At 43.9% G+C, this 18,732-nt stretch overlaps 1 protein-coding gene and 1 long non-coding RNA gene across 2 annotated transcripts; both read left to right on the top strand.

Moving 5' to 3' along the window:
- Positions 1-1,454: 1,454 nt before the first annotated feature.
- LOC123044690 (pentatricopeptide repeat-containing protein At1g05670, mitochondrial) lies at positions 1,455-4,975 on the top strand. Its single transcript, XM_044467516.1, has 3 exons — positions 1,455-3,950; positions 4,028-4,130; positions 4,646-4,975. Exon 1 carries the CDS (start codon positions 1,562-1,564, stop codon positions 3,800-3,802), a length of 2,241 nt encoding a protein of 746 aa, XP_044323451.1. The 5' UTR covers positions 1,455-1,561; the 3' UTR covers positions 3,803-3,950; positions 4,028-4,130; positions 4,646-4,975.
- A 1,367-nt stretch (positions 4,976-6,342) lies between these two features.
- Positions 6,343-7,356, top strand: LOC123041188 (uncharacterized). Its single transcript, XR_006418404.1, has 2 exons — positions 6,343-6,807; positions 6,888-7,356. It is a non-coding gene; the product is annotated as an uncharacterized lncRNA (long non-coding RNA).
- Positions 7,357-18,732: the final 11,376 nt, after the last annotated feature.

Raw genomic sequence — 18,732 nt, 5'->3', positions numbered from 1 at the left:
TACAAAGTTCATCAGGCACAAAACCTAACCAAACCATCGCGCGTTGAAATGTGCGGTTTCATTGGCTGATCTACGGATGTGCACAAAGTAGTGTTGTCAGATCCATGCAGGGGTCTCTTTGTCTCCTCCACTAAGCTAGCCACCGGTGATCTGTTGATGCTACCATCGACAAGGGATTCCACTCCTTCCTTGCAGTCCAGCTCGATGATGAGGGACCTGTATGTTCTCTACAACACTAAGGACGTACCCTCAAGGCGCCTAGAGATTTCTACCTCCAGCGGGGGATCAACAAATCAAAGGAACCAACACATTGAGAAAATGATTGCTCCTGTGCAAAGGTGGCCAAATCGGCGGTCGTAGCGTGCTGGCCTGATAGCTCACATGTACGACCTATGGCGGGCCTAGATCGACATGTTTATAACCGGGGGGCGGGGGGCATGTGGCCAACCTAGGGGCGTGCCCTGGGCTGCGAGGTTGGGCACGAGTGCTGGCATGGCACCACCCTTTTTAGATTTTTTTAATATATTAGCCCCTCAAAACAACTTACATAGGCCAAAATAGCCCAAAATCAAGCAACCTGGTGGGCTAAAGTGCCGGTGGGATGACCCGTTTCCTTGTTGTGTCGTGCCTGGCCAGGGAGCAAAGCACGAGTGCGGCCTGACCCGGCCCGCGTATTAGGCGTGCCTGGGTGGGCCATGCTATGCCTGACCCATTTAGGCCAGACCGTGCCGTGTCGGTCCATCTGGCATGGTCTGCTCATGTGTCATCTCTTAGTACCATGCGTGCGCTTCCCACACATTCACCCACCACAAAACGATCCGTCAATGTTTAACTTCGTCTAGCATGGTGGAGATTTCTTCCAAGGCGTTTCTGCTGCTTCTGCCATGAAAGAATGTGAGGTTTTTCTTTACCTGCCTGCAACTACTCTAGAATCACCATCTTTCCTTTCTCCACTTCGCCATGTGGGTATTTCTTGATGCTCTAACAACGTTTATTTTTCGTAACACCACTTACAGTTACATCATCTGTCGTCCGCTAAAATTGTGTTTTTGGTTCAAATGAATCAATTTTTTTGGGCACTTGCCTTGTTTTGCATCATCCGTTGGAGATGCTCTAACTATCTCTTTGGAATAAGAGAAAATAGCCCAATGACTCTCTCAAAGGAAGAAGGAAAGTTAGTGATCATCTAGTTTCTTTTTTTTCCCTAAAAAAGGGGTTTTCTCTCTCTTTTTTATCCAAGAATTTTGTTTGTTTTGTGAAAATGATCTTTGCTTAAAATAGTTTGAATTGCTTACCACATGTGTCATGTGATTTGTGAAAATAATATTTTAGCCGTTCATCCATGAAAATGTAGTAACGTGGTATATACGAGTTCCTACGGGGGCCACAGGATCTCGATCCAAGGGCTGACCAGCTTTTGAGGCCTCTCGCGCATTGCAGTTTCGTGTACCTCGCGGTCGAGCTCCCGCAAGCCGCAAACATCCTGTGCTTTCCCATCCGCCTATCTTCCACCGCCGCCGCCGCCGACAGGGCGGTCTCCCCTTCCTGGACCCGCCGCCGGATGCTCCTCCGCCGCACCGCCGCCGCAGCAGCGCAGCGCTCCTCCTGGTTACCCCCCTGGCGAACCATCCTCCCGCACGTCGGCCCCGCCCGCCCTTATAGCGCTACCACCTCCACCTCCTCCCCACACCGGCAACGGCGCAGCCGCTGCCGCACACCGCAGGTTACGGACGGTTCGCTTACTACCACCGCTGCGCCCCGACCGTTCCCGGACTACTCTCCTCCCCGCCCCGACTCGCCGGCCGACGATGCCCTCGCGCGCCGTCTCGCCGCCGCGCTCCTCGCTTCGCCCAGCCCAGGCTCCCTCCCTCCTCTCCCCTTCATTCCCCTCCTCCGCCCGCTGCACCTGCTCCTCGCACTCCCCCTGCTCGCCTCCCACCCCAACCTCACCAGCCTCCTGGTCCCGCTCCTCCTGCTCTTCCCCTCCCGACCTCACCCCCATCCCCAACTCATCCAATGCTTCGCCATTGCCGCCCATCTCGCCGTGCGGGAACCCGGAACTGCGCGTGCTATCCTTGTACGAGCTCTTCGTTTCCCATCTCCTCATCGGCATTTCGTCGAGCAGTTCATCTTCACATACAAGGCCTTCTCGTCGGACCCCGCCTCCTTCGACCTCCTCCTCCCGTGCCTCCCCTCCGCCCAGCTGCTCCGCCGGCTCCGCCAGTACGGCCTATCCCCATCCCCAGAATCCTGTAATGCTGTGCTCTCCCGCCTTCCCCTTGATGAAGCAATTGCCTTGTTCCGAGAACTCCCCGACAAGAACGTCTGCTCCCACAATATACTCCTCAAGGCGCTCCTCAGTGCAGGCCGGCTCAAGGATGCACGCCAACATTTTGATGAAATGTCGTCACCGCCAGATGTTGTGACGTACGGCACTATGGTCCATGGCTACTGCGATCGTGGTGAGCTGGAGAATGCGGTGAAGCTGTTGGATGAAATGGCAGCAAAGGGGCTGGAGTCAAATGCGACAGTGTATACAAGTGTGATTGCATTGCTGTGCAATAAAGGGCAGGTTTCAGATGCTTTGAGGGTGGTAGAGGACATGACGATGCATGGGGTGGTGTTGGATGCAGTGGTGTTTACAACTGTAATGAGTGGATTTTGTAGCAAGGGTGATTTGGCAGCTGCAAGAAGGTTGTTCGAAGAGATGCAGAAGAGAGGGTTGGCCGCTGATGGGGTGACATATACCGCGCTTATCAATGGTCTTTGTCGGGCTGGGGAGTTGAAAGAGGCAGACAGAGTACTTCAGGAGATGGTGGACAAGGGATTGGATGTTGATGTGGTCACATATACAGCACTCATTGATGGGTACTGCAAAAGAGGGAACATGGTGGAAGCCTTCCGAGTTCACAATGAAATGGTGCGGAGAAGAGTGGCACCAAATGTGGTGACATACACGGCTCTGTCTGATGGACTGTGCAAGCAGGGGGATTTGCGTGCTGCTAATGAGCTATTGCATGAGATGTGCAACAAGGGGTTAGAGCTGAATGTTTACACATACAACTCCCTGATCAATGGCCTGTGCAAGTTTGGCAATCTGGAGCAGGCCACAAGGATCATGACAGAGATGGAAGCAGCCGGACTTAGACCAGATGTTTATACATATACAACTCTTATAGATACGCTCTGCAAGTCAGGAGAGTTTGACAGGGCTCACAGCATGTTACAGGAAATGTTAGATAAAGGAATTAAGCCTAGTATTGCGACTTACAATGTTCTAATGAATGGTTTTTGCATGTCAGGTAGGGTAGAAGGAGGAAAAAGGCTGCTCGAGTGGATGCTGGAGAAGAACGTCCGCCCAAATGTTGTAACTTATAATTATCTTATGAAGCAGTACTGCATTGACAAGAACATGAAATCTACCACTGAGATTTACAAGGGGATGCAGTCTCAGGAGGTGGCTCCAAATGAGAACACATACAATATATTGATCAAGGGGCACTGTAAGGCAAGAAATATGAAAGAGGCACTGTATTTCCATCATGCAATGATAGAGAAGGGATTTAGACTCACAACAAGCTCTTATAGTGCTCTTATAAGATTGCTGAATAAAAAGAAGAAATTTTCTGAGGCAAGAGGGTTATTTGACGAGATGCGAAAGGAGGGTTTGACAGCTGAACCAGATGTTCACAGTTTTTATATTGACATCAGTTTTAATGAGGATAATTTGGAGTCGACCATTACACTTTGTGATGAACTGGTGGAAGCCAGTCATGTAAACTCTAAAGCTGGCACAAACTAAGACTTTGCAAAGGAGCATATGCATCAGAACGTGATTTTGGGATGTGATAACAGTGGTATCCTAGTTTTTTCAGAATTGACAATATGTGAGACGAAAACAGACTCACGAAAAGCACTATCATTTATGCCATCCTAAACTAGCAATTGAGGTATATAATCACTTCTTCTAAGGGTGATGTGGATCATCGCCGCTATATAGCTCAACAATTTCTTCTATTTTGTGTAGAATGGATGATAGTATCCTTTCTACGGCCACCTTGATGTTCCCTTGTAAGCTGTGGAGGTATATATGTGGGATGCGCACTGAGGTGTTTATGCACTTTTGCAAGGTAAGAGACATAAATGTCATATTTGTGAACCTGCTGCTTCACATTTTTGTATTGCATCGAGCATTCTTTGTTGCTATTACTATATTGATATTGACACCATCTTACAGAGTTGATGATCTATCAAATTTTTGTAGTTAGTAGTACTAGGATGGGTGACCTCCTGGGAAATCCTCGTGAACGGGTCTCATATCTAGCCTACCCCAACTTGTTTGGGACAAAAGGCTTAGTAAGTAGTAAGTAGTGATCCCCGCAAAACAATAGTCACTCGTAGGAGTTTTTAGATGTGCCAGTTGATTAGGTTGCTCATATCCTGCATCTGACCACCGTTCAGAATTCTTATGCGAGGGGGCATCTCCTTGTAATGGATGGATGTTCAGTAGTAATTATCGACAAAGCAGAGTTACTTTGCTTGTCCTTTGTTTTACTTCAGTGTAAGAGAGTTCCACGTTCTCAAAAAGAATAAGTGGGTTACAGTACACAACTTTCTTGTTTATTTTAAGCTGTCCGCCTTGCAGGAGAAACGGTTTCTATCTTCATCAATTGTGAAGCAACAAGGACAGTGATCAGGCAAGCAGTGAGTGGATAAATCTGGTAGGGGAGTGTGCAGGGCTTCACTCAATTGGTAAGCAATTCTGCTGATGCTGCCGTGATGGAAAGATGGACCTGGAAAGAGGTAGGAGAAGCCAAGACAATAAGTATGCATGAGTGCATCCATTATAGGGTGGAAAGGAACGAGTAACCTCTGTCCGCATTCATGAATAACTCTTTGGAAGATAACATTGAGAACTCATTTGAGCTCTTTGTTCTACCCATGAAGTCAAAAGGCAGATGTAGTTCTTTGTTTTCACACTCGATTCCTTCACCAGTGTTGATGATAAGATCCAGCCCTGCTTAACTGGGCACTGACTTTGGTGTCCATCGTCTTCACATAACCACATAGTCACATTGGTGATATAACAAAATATGGGAGGAGAAGGTTCTTTGAGATGCTTGAAATCATGTTTGTTTAGCTGAAAGCATCAGGACAGAACAAGATTCGACCTTGTGCTGCCACAATGGTAATTGGGTAAAATATACTACTCCGTCCCGTAATGTAAGACGTTTTTTGACACTAGTGTAGTGTCAAAAAACATCTTATATTATGGGACGGAGGGAGTAGTTGATATGTGCATTGTAAGACTCAATTTGTTGTGTATGAAAGTCATATTTATGTTTATATACTATATAGAGAAAAAAGAGCAAAAAAATGCAAACGGAGCCTCAGGCTCAAGCTATTCAGTGGGTGCAACTTTTTTTTTCAGAATTAGTGGGTGCAACATTTATGTGCGTGTGTTCTCTATGCATTGCCTCTGCTACAAAATAGCCCCCCCCCCCCCCCCCCCCGCCTGTCTGTTTTCACTGTCCTCCATCGAAACAAATTGTGTTTAGACCCGCATTTAGTTGCAGAATAAGTAATACGAGCATATAAAGATTGTATGTGTTTCTTTCTGTAACATCCCAAAATTTACAATTTTGGAGTATTAATTTAAAACTTGCTTGTATTGCTTGTTGTTAGTAAATTTTGACTAGGATTTGAAACTTTTGGAGTTTAAGTGAATATTAAATTGAGAGGGAATAAAAGGACTTTCCCAATTATTCATTTGGTTCTTATTTTGGGTTTGAGGATATTCAAAATATTTCCAATTCAATAATGAGAGAGGATGACATGACTTCCTCACAGAATAGTAAATCATTGAATATTCTCACATTTGGATTTTGAATATTTAGAACAATTCTAACTCAAATATTAAATCATATGAGAGAAGGTAATATGACTCCTTCAATGTAAAAGAGCTGGGAATGATTTAAATGTCATTTGAATTTTTTCTCCGGAGTTCAAAAATATTTTATGGAACACTTTATAAGTGTCAAAGTAATGTTTACAAAAATATTATATGTATTTTATATAAGTATTTTGAGCTGGAATAAATGTTCACTGTTTTATATTAGTATGCATAATTATAGAAATTTTCCTGGTATTATTTGAGAAAGAATTTGGCATCTTCATTATCCATTTTCTTTCCTGTTATTTTAGTAAATAGAAAACCTTCACTATTCATCGGGTCGCACTGTGCGGACCAGCTTCTATTCTTCGCCACGCGCGAGCAGCAGCGCAGAACAACCGCAGCGCAGCTGGCCCAGCATCGCAAGTAGGCCACAACCCGCTCCACCTCTCTTTTATTTTTTCTTTCTTTCTCTCTATTCCACCGACAGCGGACCCCGCCGCCTCCTTCCACCTCCCGATCGGTCTCCTGTTCGTGGACGACAGCACCGCCACTGCCGCACCAAACCCCGCGTGATTCACGCGACCCCTTGCTCATCTTCCAATCTGAGGCCGCCGTGTGGTTCCTCTCGAATCCCTCGATCAGTCCTCACAGGCGCCACTTCGTTTTCCCCTAGGAATCGAGCGTAAGGACCTCGCCAAGCTCCGCCGACTCCGGCGACTCTGACGAACGATTTCGGCCACTCTAGTAAGCCCGGCCCCTCTCCGAGCACTCCATAGTCTGCGAGGAAACCTCATGCACCCCCTCCGCTTTGATTTTGCCCAGGACCGCACCACATCGAGCTCCTCAACAAATCCTGATCTCACCGGAGTATTGCCCTTGCCGGAGCTTCCTCGAACGATTCCGTCGCCTCTGTGAGCCCCGGTTCCTCGCTAATCCTTCCTGAGTATTATTCATGGTCTTTTAAATTTCCCTAAACCTCTGATCTTCTCAGGAACACGGGATATCGAGCTCCCGATCACACCCAAAATCGCCAGCACCACCGAGCGACGGCGGGCCAGCAGCGGACGCTCCCATCTCCGTTGAAGCTACCATCGTCTCCGTCATCGCAAGCCGCATCCGCCCTTCACCTCATCTTCACCGGAGAGCCACCGAAGGGCGCCACCACCCACGCCCGAAGCCGTCGTCGTTTTTCCCCTGCCTCAGTGAGCACGCACGCACAGCTACATCTCAGCCAATCTGCATGTGACACATGGCGCTATGCTATAGTAGCCGCAGTTCAAAATCATGTTTTTAGACAGATTTTCACCAATTTTTCGTTTAGCTATATCTCTTGGTCTGTATATACAAATTCATTGATTCTTTCTCCTGTGTACTCGTAGCGACGAGGAGAATACAGTAGAACCAAAATTTCACATGTTTGAACTGCTCAAATTTGAATTTATTCAAATTCGAATTCATCCTTCCGGAGGCCATATCTTGCAAACCATGTATCCGATCCGGTTGATTCCTTGGCATATATTGTTTGTATCAAATACTTCCCGAAATATCATGTGAACTCCATATTCAAATATTTTTGTCCTTTTGAATTTATATATTCAATTCAGACTTCATTCTACTATAGCTTGGGTTGCAGTGCTCCTTATCAAATAATTCTTTTGCAAATGAACCCATATGACTTATGTAGTATGTCAAACGACAGATATGTTGTTTTCAACATGTTTTTGACCATGTTCCATACCATCTCCAGTATAATCTTATATATCAACAATTTCATCAACCATTGACTCTTTTGAATTTGATTCTTCCACCTGTCACCTTATATTACCGTTAGAACCTATATTATATATTAAGCCCAACTATATTGATGTTGCTCAACTTTGCCATATTTGTTTTGTTGTTCTTTTGATTTTTCTGTATGGCATGGTTATTGATTTGGATTATTTCCTTGCGATAGATTACCCGGAGCTTGACGAGTAGAATTATCAGGAATTGTGAGTGCGACGATCTTCATCAAATATACCAGACAAGTTACATGCTGATCATCCTTTACCTATTGTTTTCTATGCATGTAGTTATATCACACTATGAATATATGCATGTATAGGATTACTATATTATTTTTGGCTATGCTGTTGAGTTATCTTCCCGTCATTGCAGATCATGGTAGTTGTAGTTTTGCTATGCTTTGTAGACGGGGGTGGTTCATGTATACATTGAGCTTATGTGAGGATTATATATATATATATAACTAAATGAGTAGTAATTAAGATATAATTCACCTTTGGGCGAAAGTGGTATTGTTTGGTGTTAAGGGAAGGCATCATGGGGTCTCGCACCTTTTCTAAGGCCATGCGCTCATGAGAGTGCACCCTAAGTGGAATGCCGCCCAGGTTCAAAAAGATCAGACAGACTTAGTGACTAGTAACTTCCATGTGCGGCCATTGGCTATATGGGCTCTGGCTTAGTTGATCAGTTGTTGGAACCCTTGCCCAGACAGTGTCGATAGATGTAGCATATGTAGGTGGGATGTGGCCGTCAGGTGGTTAAGGGAACCTCTTCTGAAAGACTTAGTCTCAATCTTCGGATTGGGTCCAATGGGTAAAGCATACAAAACTCTGCAGAGTATTAAAACTAATCATGATTAGCCGTGTCCCCGGTTATGGACAAATTTGAGCAGCTAGGCCATTACAGTTGTTGGATGATCTTGACAGATGATACAGATAATAAAACTTGATGGGATACTTAATAATGGGCGGTTGGAACTGGATTGCCTAATTCAACCATATGTATTAAATTGTAGCAAGAAATAATTAAAATTTGACTATTATATTATGTAGTTATCAGGGAAAAATTAGCTTTCGGCAAAACAAACGCCAACCATTCTTTTGATATACCTTGCATACAGAAGTAGGTCTGTTATATCATTTCCCTGTGTGACTTGCCAATACATTCAAAGTATTGACCCTTCGTTGCTGCAACGTTTCATGCTGCAGATTTTATACGACGAGTGAGTGATACGATGTAGGGTTATGATGTCTATACTCGACATTTGCCTATGGTGTTGATAGACTTCATGAAGATTTTATATGCTTCTCCGCTGTATTTTGTTTGTATGCTAGCTTGAGCTATGCAAGTATGTATTATATTAAATTCTGGATCTATGATGTAATATTATGACATGTGGTTTATTCTTGATATTACATCTTGTACTGTGTGTGCTAGCTATTGATCCATGGACTAGCACAGAGACATCGAATCTTATCAGGTTCGGGTCGTTACACTTTCTCTCCTTACTAATGGACCTACTAGCTCCATTCATCCAGGACATGTTTGGTTGCTCACAGCGTTTTTGCCCCTTGCATAGTTGTCCCACTTGGGTCTGGTTGAGCATATGCTGGTTAAAAACCATCGTTTGGACATTGTTTGGCTGCCTGCATACCCTCTAACTTGGATGCCACAAAAAGGAAGGCATTTTGTTTGGTTGTGAGCTTGTTTAAAGGAAAACACAAGTTAGGCTGTTTCATTACATGCAACACATGTTGTCTGGTAACTTCCTCGTGGAGGTGGTGGCATTACCAGCACACTAGCAGGCAGAACAAACCAGAGATACACAATAGATAGCATAGGAACAAGTTTAACATAGTACGAAACTTAAACAAGTAGTTTTAAACCAAACCAGCATGTCATAGTCTTAAACCAAACCAACACGCGCAATCAGGCAGTAGAGAGCTCTCTAGACGTTCACGACAAAGGCGCCGTCCTGCTTCTTGCACTTGGTCTCCACCTCAACGCCACCATCGTTGAAGACGGTCACCTTCAGGGTGTAGAGAGTCAACAACTTGAAGGTGGCCATGTAGCCGATCCTGGTCTGGTGAACAACGGCGAAGGGGGCCTAACCCTGATCAAGGGTGACCCTGTCGTTGATCACCCGAACTATCACCCTCCAGGCACAACCGGTGTTCGTCTTCAGTTTGAACTCCTGGGAGACGGCAGGGAAGTGCTTTGTGAAGCCTAGAGGCATAGGAATAAACTCCATCTTTGGGGCAAGGATCACCTTACAGAAGTGGGTTGGTCCTGCCTCCTCATGCTAGTGGTCGTAGTTCCCCCGCTTGCCGCTGGGGGGGGGGCTCCTCCATCACTACGTCGTCATCTAAAGTCGGCACCAGCTCCTTGCCCTTCTCTAAGGCCGACACCACCTCCTTGTCCTTCTCTAAGACCGGCGCCACCTCCTTGCCCTTGTCTCTGGGCGCCAACACCTCCTTGCCCTTGTCTCCATGCGCCACTACCTTCTTGCCTTCGTGTTCTCCATCTCGATATGCATTATGAATAGCAAAAAGTTCAAAGGATGATCAACATTCATTCCTATCATCCAAAGCCCATATATTTACCCAACAAAGGCCACCTACTTGCCCATCCCAATAGAGACATTGTAGAATAGGGTAAGCTTCTTTTAATATCTCTCCGCGGAAGAGCTAAAGTAGCTCCTAATAATAGTGTTGTACCTACTAACCGCACTCAAACCATCTATGTCTCTCACTATCACTCCTCTTCTACGTCTCTGTTTCACCACCTCTCCATCGCCATGAACCCCATCCCCAACCCCTTCCCCTGGGGCATTGGATGGAGGGTTTTCTTCCTTGGCTGCTTGCTCGGTGACCGCACAAGTTCGAGAACACCATGGAAGTGTGCTCTAACTTCACTAGCATAAGGAGGCAGACACTGTGGTAAAGAAGGCGATGGCAGAGGAGTTGAAGGAGTTGACTCCTGACCCAGTCAAAGGCGCTATGTCAGTGGACATACTACGCTGGGCCATGGACCAGGCCAAGTCCGACGATGCTGGTCAGAGGGCTAGATGGGCCAAGTACAGACAGTACATGGCTCGTCAAGAGCAGCTGGCCGTCGCGGTGGTGTCGGAGGATGACCATGATGCTGTGGAGCTGGTGGTCAGGGCAGTGGCGCCAGGCGACTGTGCAAGGCCTATCATTTTGGACGAAAACGATGAGGAGGAGATTGTGGATGATGCGTTGGAGGCAGTGGTGGAAGACAACAAGAAGGCTACGCCCCCTGCGCTGCTGAAAGCGCCTCCAAGGTCGCCAAGTCTAGGATAGGTGCTTCTAAGGTAGATTTACCCCCATTCCCCAACCCCATTGTACTAAAAAAATCACGTATGAACCCTAGAATCCATCAAGTGCGCGAATCCAATCCCCCAACCCCTTCTGTATTTCAATCCTCTCCCTAACGCTCAAATCGAGTCCGGAAATCCAATCTAAACTGCGAATAAAATGTAGTAAATCGAAAGAGAGGGCAAGGGCTTACCGCCATTACTAATGTCCTGCCGGTGAACTGGTGACCGATGCCGATGCTTGCCTTGTAGTCCGTCGCTACGCTGTTCGCTATCGCCGGTGTGAGAGTGGGGAGAGGGGAGAGAGAGCGGTGAGGGTAATTATGCCGCCGCTTCGGGAAACAACATGACTTCTCGAGACCGCCTATTCGTGTGCCACGGGTTGCACCGCTTGATCCTGGCTATGACAAAATGGCCAATTCGGCCATTCCCCCAGAGCTAGGCCCAGAGGTGCTTTAAGGTTTGTGCGGGCCAGCTTTTGATGCGACCCAACCAAGCAAACGAACGAAATTCTTCCCACATGGGCTTGGTTGGGGTGGATGTGGGTAACCAAACGCATCACGAGTGATGCATGGAGTGGGTGTGAGGCTACGGGGGGCCACCGCTTTAGAGACTGCCATGCGAGCCATCGACAAGCTAGTGGTAACATCCTTTGCGCCGGCGATTGCAATGGTGAGGCGATGGTTATGGGGCTCACCATGTGGGCCATCATAACTGACACAATGTGTGGCGGTCACGTGGACGGTGGTTTCTCGACTGTGTCAGTGGGAGTGTGGCTGCTTTGACCAGGCGGTGTGTTGCTACCTGTCGTCCACATGTAGGATGGCGTGTCGTCGAATAATGAAAGGACATCTACCCATGTTGAGGGTTTTGCTGTTACTCGTACTTTAGAAGACTAGCTATGTTTTGAGTGTTTACACATGACACAGGCACCCTTCGAAATGAAACATGCAGTTGGTTTGTGACCCCCTAAACTAAAAGGATAAAGAAAACTGACACGTTAATTTTCTATCGATGATTTCTCGGTTTGAGTCATAGGTATTCCCTGCTATAAAGAGGGTATACGCCACTGATCGAAGTGTGAGAATCAATGCATCAAAGCAAGGTCAAAGGCACCCACACCCCATGTGAGAGTGAGCCCCTTAATATGCCCAATGTGCCGCTCTCTTGTTTGGCTTGGAGGTACCTTCGACCCTCCAAGCGGCCTTGGATGTGATGTGTGTGCTTCTGTTTCCATGTCGGGTACTCCGAGGCATCTCAAAGGTTCTGGGATCTCCGACCCCAAGCGGCCTGCGAGGCACCCCAAACCAGATGCAAAACCTTATGTTTCTACTCATAGGTACCTCAGAGCCACTCGGACCCTCCAACCTATCGGACCCTTCCATGTGTCTTGGATCCTCCGAGCTTTCGAGGCAACGCACATAATATGTAGATTTAAGTGGGGCCTATATAAAGGCTCCTTCTTTGCTGAAAAAGGTGTTGGTCGTAATTGAGGCGGCTAGCCTTCGCTTAGTGCTTAGGCGGCGCTTAAGGGCCCTAACCGATCGTATAGTGCTACTTGTTATATGCGTTGGGATTTCCATGAAGAGAAAGGGTGAAGTAGTACAGTAGCAGAAAGTATTTCCCTCAGTAAAGAACCAAGGTTCATCGAACCAAAATGAGATTCATGCAAAAATCCTTTAGTAGTACCTACACACACAATAACAAATACTTGCACCCAATGCGGGGAAGAGAGTTGTCAATCCCCATGTACTCGTTAATTGCAAGGATCAAATCTAATAGTAAGAGATATAGAAATTGCAAAACTAAATAAAAGTAAATAAATTACAACCCGGGGGCCATAGCTTGCACTAGAGGCATCTCTCTCTCTCACACATAGCAAACAGTGAGTGAACAAATTACCATTGGGCAATTGATAGAATAGCGCATAGTTATGATGTTATTCATGGCATGATCAGTACATAGACATTACGTCTATGACAAGTAGACAATTATACTTACTGACGTCTACTACTATTACTCCACTTCGAACGCGCTTCTATGCTTGCCTCTCTAGTATTAAGTTCATGACAAACAAAGTAATGCATTAAGTATGATGACATAATATAGACAGAGTAGGATCAACTAATATGATCAAACCCCATGGTTTTATCCTTAGTAGTAGCAATACAATATGTGCCTCGCCACCCCTTCTATCACGAGGTGAGGACAACGCAAGATTGAACCTACTACTATGCACCACTTCCACTGAAGATCTAATCATCAAATTGAGCAAAGATAACTCATAGACCGAAAAGCATTACATAGCTATAACAATCACACATAATAAAGTTTAGAATATAACTCAGTTACTTTAAATGAATACTCTGGTCATAAACCCACAATTCATCGGATCCCAAGAAACAAGCGCATAAAAGGATTACATCATATCGATCTCCGAACATTGTATTGAAGATCAGAGAGAGAGAGAGAGAGAGAGAGAGAGAGAGAGAGAGAGAGAGAGAGATCCATCTAACTACTGCTATGGACCCATAGGTCCGCTAAGGAACTACTCACACATCATCAGAGGTGCAACAAGGTTGATCTAGAGGCCCTTTGTGATCGGTTCCACCTTTGGTAGAGTACCGAAGGAGGCCTACAGAAGGGATCGCACAAGAACAGAGGCTTGCGGCGGCGGAATAATTGTTTTGGGTCTCTCTCTGGTGGTTGATACGTCCATTTTGCATCATGATTCCCTATTGTTATTTTTAATGTTTTTATGTATAATAATGCCTTTTGGAGTATTTCTAATGCCTTTTCTCATAATATGCAAGGTTCACACAAAGAGGGAGCATACAGACAGCTGGAGTTCTGGACCTAAAAAAACATGTCAGAGCTACCTATTCTGCACATCTCCAAATAAACTGAAACTTTACGAAGAATGTTTATAGAATATTAAGAATTATTGGAGCAAATAACCACCAGAGGGGGCCCACCAGGGCCCCCAGGCGCACCCTGGTGGGTTGTGCCCTCCTCAGCCCACCTACGGTGCCCATCTTCAGTATATAAGTAATTTTGACCTAGAAAAAATGAGGTGAGGACTTTTGGGACGAAGCGCCGCCGTCTCAAGGCAGAACATGAGGTGAGGACTTTTGCCCTCCGGAGGAGCGATTCCGCCGGGGGAACTTCCCTCCCGGAGGGGGACTTCATCATCATCGTCATCACCAACAACTCTCCCATCTTTGGGAGGGCAATCTCCATCGACATATTCAACATCACCATCTCCTCTCAAACCCTAGTTCATCTCTTGTGTTCAATCTTTGTACCGAAACCTTAGGTTGGTGCTTGTGGATGACTAGTAGTGTTGATTACATCTTGTAGTTGATTACTATATGGTTTATTTAGTGGAAGATTATATGTTCAGATCCATTATGCTATTTAATACCCCTCTGATCTTGAGCATGATTATCATTTGCGAGTAGTTACTTTTGTTCTTGAGGTCACGGGAGAAGTCATGTTGCAAGTAATCATGCGAACTTGATATGTGTTCGATATTTTGATGATATGTATGTTGTGATTCCCTTAGTGGTGTCATGTGAACGTCGACTACATGACACTTCACCTTATTAGGGCCTAAGGGAGTGCATTGTGGAGTAGTTATTAGATGATGGGTTGCTAGAGTGATAGAAGCTTAAACCCTAGTTTATGTGCTACTTTGCAAGGGACCGATTTGGATCCAAAAGTTTAATGCTATGGTTAGATTTTATTTTAATACTTTTCTCGTAGTTGCAGATGCTTGTGAGGGAGTTAATCATAAGTAGGAGGTTTGTTCAAGTAAGAACAACACCTAAGCACCGATCCACCCACATATCAAATTATCAAAGTAGCGAACACGAACAAACCAACATGATGAAAGTGGCATGGTGAAATTCCCGTGTACCCTCAAGAATGCTTTGCTTATTATAAGAGACCGTTTTGGCCCGTCCTTTGCCAAAAAAGGAATGGGCTACCTTGCTGCACTTTATTTACCGTTACCGTTACTTGCTCAGTACAAATTATCTTGCTATCAAATTATCAAAGTAGCAAACATGAATTAAGCCAACATGATGAAAGTGATATGATGAAATTCCCGTGTACCCTCAAGAACACTTTGCTTATTATAATAGACCGTTTTGGCTTATCCTTTGCCTCAAAAGGATTGGGCTACCTTGCTGCACTTTATTTACCGTTACCGTTACTTTCTTGTTACAAATTATCTTGCTATCAAACAACTTGTTACCGACAATTTCGGTGCTCGCAGACATTACCTTGCTGAAAACCACTTGTCATTTCCTTCTGCTCCTCGTTGGGTTCGCCTATCTTAATTATCGAAAGGACTACGATTGATCCCCTATACTTGTGGGTCATCAAGGCTCTTTTCTAGTGCCTTTGCCGGGGAATGAAGCGCTCTTGGTAAGTGGAAATTGGTAAGAAAAAATTATTACTATGTGCTGAAATTTATTGTCACTTGCTACTATGGAAATTCATCCTTTGAGGGGTTTGTTCGGGGTATCTTCACCTCGATCGGAACCACAATTAGTTGCCCCTCAACCTACTGCACCTACTGAAAATATTGGTTATGAAATTCCTTCGGGTATGATAGAACAGCTGCTAGCTAATCCTTATGCAGGAGATGGAACTGAACATCCTGATATGCACTTGATATATGTGGATGAAATTTGTGTGTTATTCAAGCTTGCAGGTTTATCTAGGGATGAAGCTAAGAAGAAGGTTTTCCCTTTATCTGTGAAGGGAAAATCATTGACATGGTATAAGCTATGCGATGATACTGGATCTTGGAACTGGAATCGATTGAAATTGGAGTTTCACCAAAAAAATTATCCTATGCATCTAGTTTATCATGATTGGAATTATATATATAATTTTTGGCCTCGTGAAGGAGAAAGTATCGCTCTAGATTGGGGAGGCTTAAGTCAATGTTATATTCATGCCCCAATCATGAGCTCTCAAGAGAAATTATTACTCAGAACTTTTATACCCGGCTTTCTCGTGATGATCAATCCATGCTCGATACTTCTTGTACTGGTTCTTTTATGAACAAGACTATTAAATTTAGGTGGGACCTCTTAGAAATAATTAAACGCAACTCTGAAGATTGAGAACTCGATGAAGGTAAAGAGTCAGGTATTAAGCTTAAGTTTGATTGTGTTAAATCTTTTATGAATACTGAAGGTTTTCAGAAGTTTAGCACTAAATATGGACTTGACTATGAGATAGTAGCCTCTTTCTGTGAATCATTTGCTACTCATGTTGATATCCCTAAAGAAAAGTGGTTCAAATATCATTCACCTACTAAAGAAGAAATTAAAGAACCGGTCATAACTAAAGATGAAACTATTATTTACAATGTTGATCCAGTTGTGCCTACTGCTTATATTGAAAAAACACCTTTCCCTGTTAGGATAAAGGAACATGCTAAGGTTTCAACTGTGGTTCGCAAAAGTAATATTAGAGCACCTAAACCTGCTGAGCAAATTAAGGTGGAACCTAGTGTTGCTATGGTTAAAGATCTCCTGGTAGAAAATATTGATGGGCATGTTATTTACTTCTGTGATGAAGCTGCTAGAATTGCCAAGCCTGATGAAAAGATAAACATAGACCTGTAGTTGGCATGCCTATTGCCTCAGTTAAAATAGGGGAGTATTGTTATCATGGTTTATGTGATTTAGGTGCTAGCATGAGTGCTATTCCTTTTACCTTATACCAAGAAATTATTATGACATAGCACCCATTGAAATAGAAGACATAGATGTTACTATTAAACTTGCTAATAGAGACACCGTCACACCACTTGGGATTGTTAGAGATGTTGAAGTCTTGTGTGGGAAAATAAAATACCCTACTGGTTTTCTTGTTCTTGGTTCCCCACAAGATGACTTTTGCCCAGTATTTTTGGCAGACCTTTCTTGAACACTGTCAATGCCACTATAGATTGCCATAAACAAATTGTGAGTGTTCGCTTTGGTGATGAGTCTCGTGAATTTAATTTCTCCAAGTTTAATAGACAACCTCATAATAAATAATTTCCTAGAAATACTTGGTCTTGCTTCTATTGTCGTGCCTCCTACTGATCCACTAGAACAATATTTGCTAGACCATGAAAATGATATGCATATGCATGAAAGAAATGAAATAGATTAAATTTTCTTTGAACACCGACCTCTGCTCAAACACAATTTGCCTATTGAAACTCTAGGAGGACCTCCTCCACCTAAGCGTGATCCTGTGTTTGAATTGAAACAATTGCGAGACACTCTGAAATATGCTTATCTTGATGAGAAAAAGAAATATCATGTTATTATTAGTGCTGACCTTTCAGAACATGAAGAAGAAAGATTATTGAAAATTCGGAAGGAGCATCATGCTGCTATTGGATATACTCTTGATGATCTTAAGGGCATTAGTACCGCTCTCTGTCAACACAAGATTAATATGGAACCTGATGCTAAACCCGTTGTTGATCATCAACGACGATTGAATCCCAAAATGAAAGAAGTGGTAAGAACTGAAATACTAAAGCTTCTGGAAGTAGGTATAATCTATCCCATAGCTGATAGTAGATGGGCAAGTCCCGTTCATTGTGTCCCTAAGAAAGGAGGCATTACTGTTGTTCCCAATGATAAAAATGAACTTATCCCACAAAGAATTATTACTGGCTATAGAATTGTAATTGATTTTAGAAAATTAAATAAAGCCACTAGAAAAGATCATTACCCTTTGCCTTTTATTGATCAAATGTTGGAAAGACTGTTTAAGCACACACAATTTTGCTTCCTTGTTGAATATTCTGTTTTTTCTCAAATACCTGTTTCACAACCTGATCAAGAGAAAACCACTTTTACTTGCCCTTTTGGAACTGTGGCTTATAGACATATGTCTTTTGGATTATGCAATGCACCTACTACTTTTCAAAGATGTATGACTGCTGTATTCTTTGATTTTTGTGAAAAGATTGTTGAGGTTTTCATGGATGATTTTTCTGGTTATGGAACTTCTTTTGATGATTGCTTAAGCAACCTTGATCGAGTTTTGCAGAGATGTGAGCAGACTAATCTTGTCTTGAATTGGGAGAAGTGCCACTTTATGGTTAATGAAACTATTGTCTTGGGTCATAAAATTTCTGAACGAGGTATTGAGGTGGATAAAGCCAAGGTTGATGCAATTGAGAAAATGCCATGTCCTCGAGACATCAAAGGAATTCATAGTTACCTTGGTCATGCTGGTTTCTATAGGAGGTTTATTAAATAATTCTCTAAAATTTCTAGGCCTCTTACTAATCTTTTACAAAAGGATATCCCATTTGTTTTTGATGATGACTATGTAGAAGACTTTGGAACACTTAAGAAAGCCTTAACTTCTGCACCTATTGTTCAACCACCTGACTAGAACTTGCCTTTTGAAATCATGTGTGATGCTAGTGATTATGCTGTTGGTGCTTTTCTAGGACAGAGAGTTGATAAGAAATTAAATGTTATCCATTATGCTAGCAAAACTCTAGACACTGCCCAAAGAAATTATGCTACTACGGAAAGAGAATTTTTAGCAGTTGTGTTTGCTTGTGATAGATTCAGGTCTTACATTGTTGATTCCAAAGTAATTGTTCACACTGATCATGCTGCTATAAAATATCTCATGGAAAAGAGAGTTGCTAAACCTAGACTCATTAGGTGGGTTC

Source organism: Triticum aestivum, chromosome 2B, assembly GCF_018294505.1.
Source record: "Triticum aestivum cultivar Chinese Spring chromosome 2B, IWGSC CS RefSeq v2.1, whole genome shotgun sequence".
NCBI classification, from domain to species: domain Eukaryota; kingdom Viridiplantae; phylum Streptophyta; class Magnoliopsida; order Poales; family Poaceae; genus Triticum; species Triticum aestivum.
This window is presented reverse-complemented; position numbering and strand designations above follow the sequence as displayed.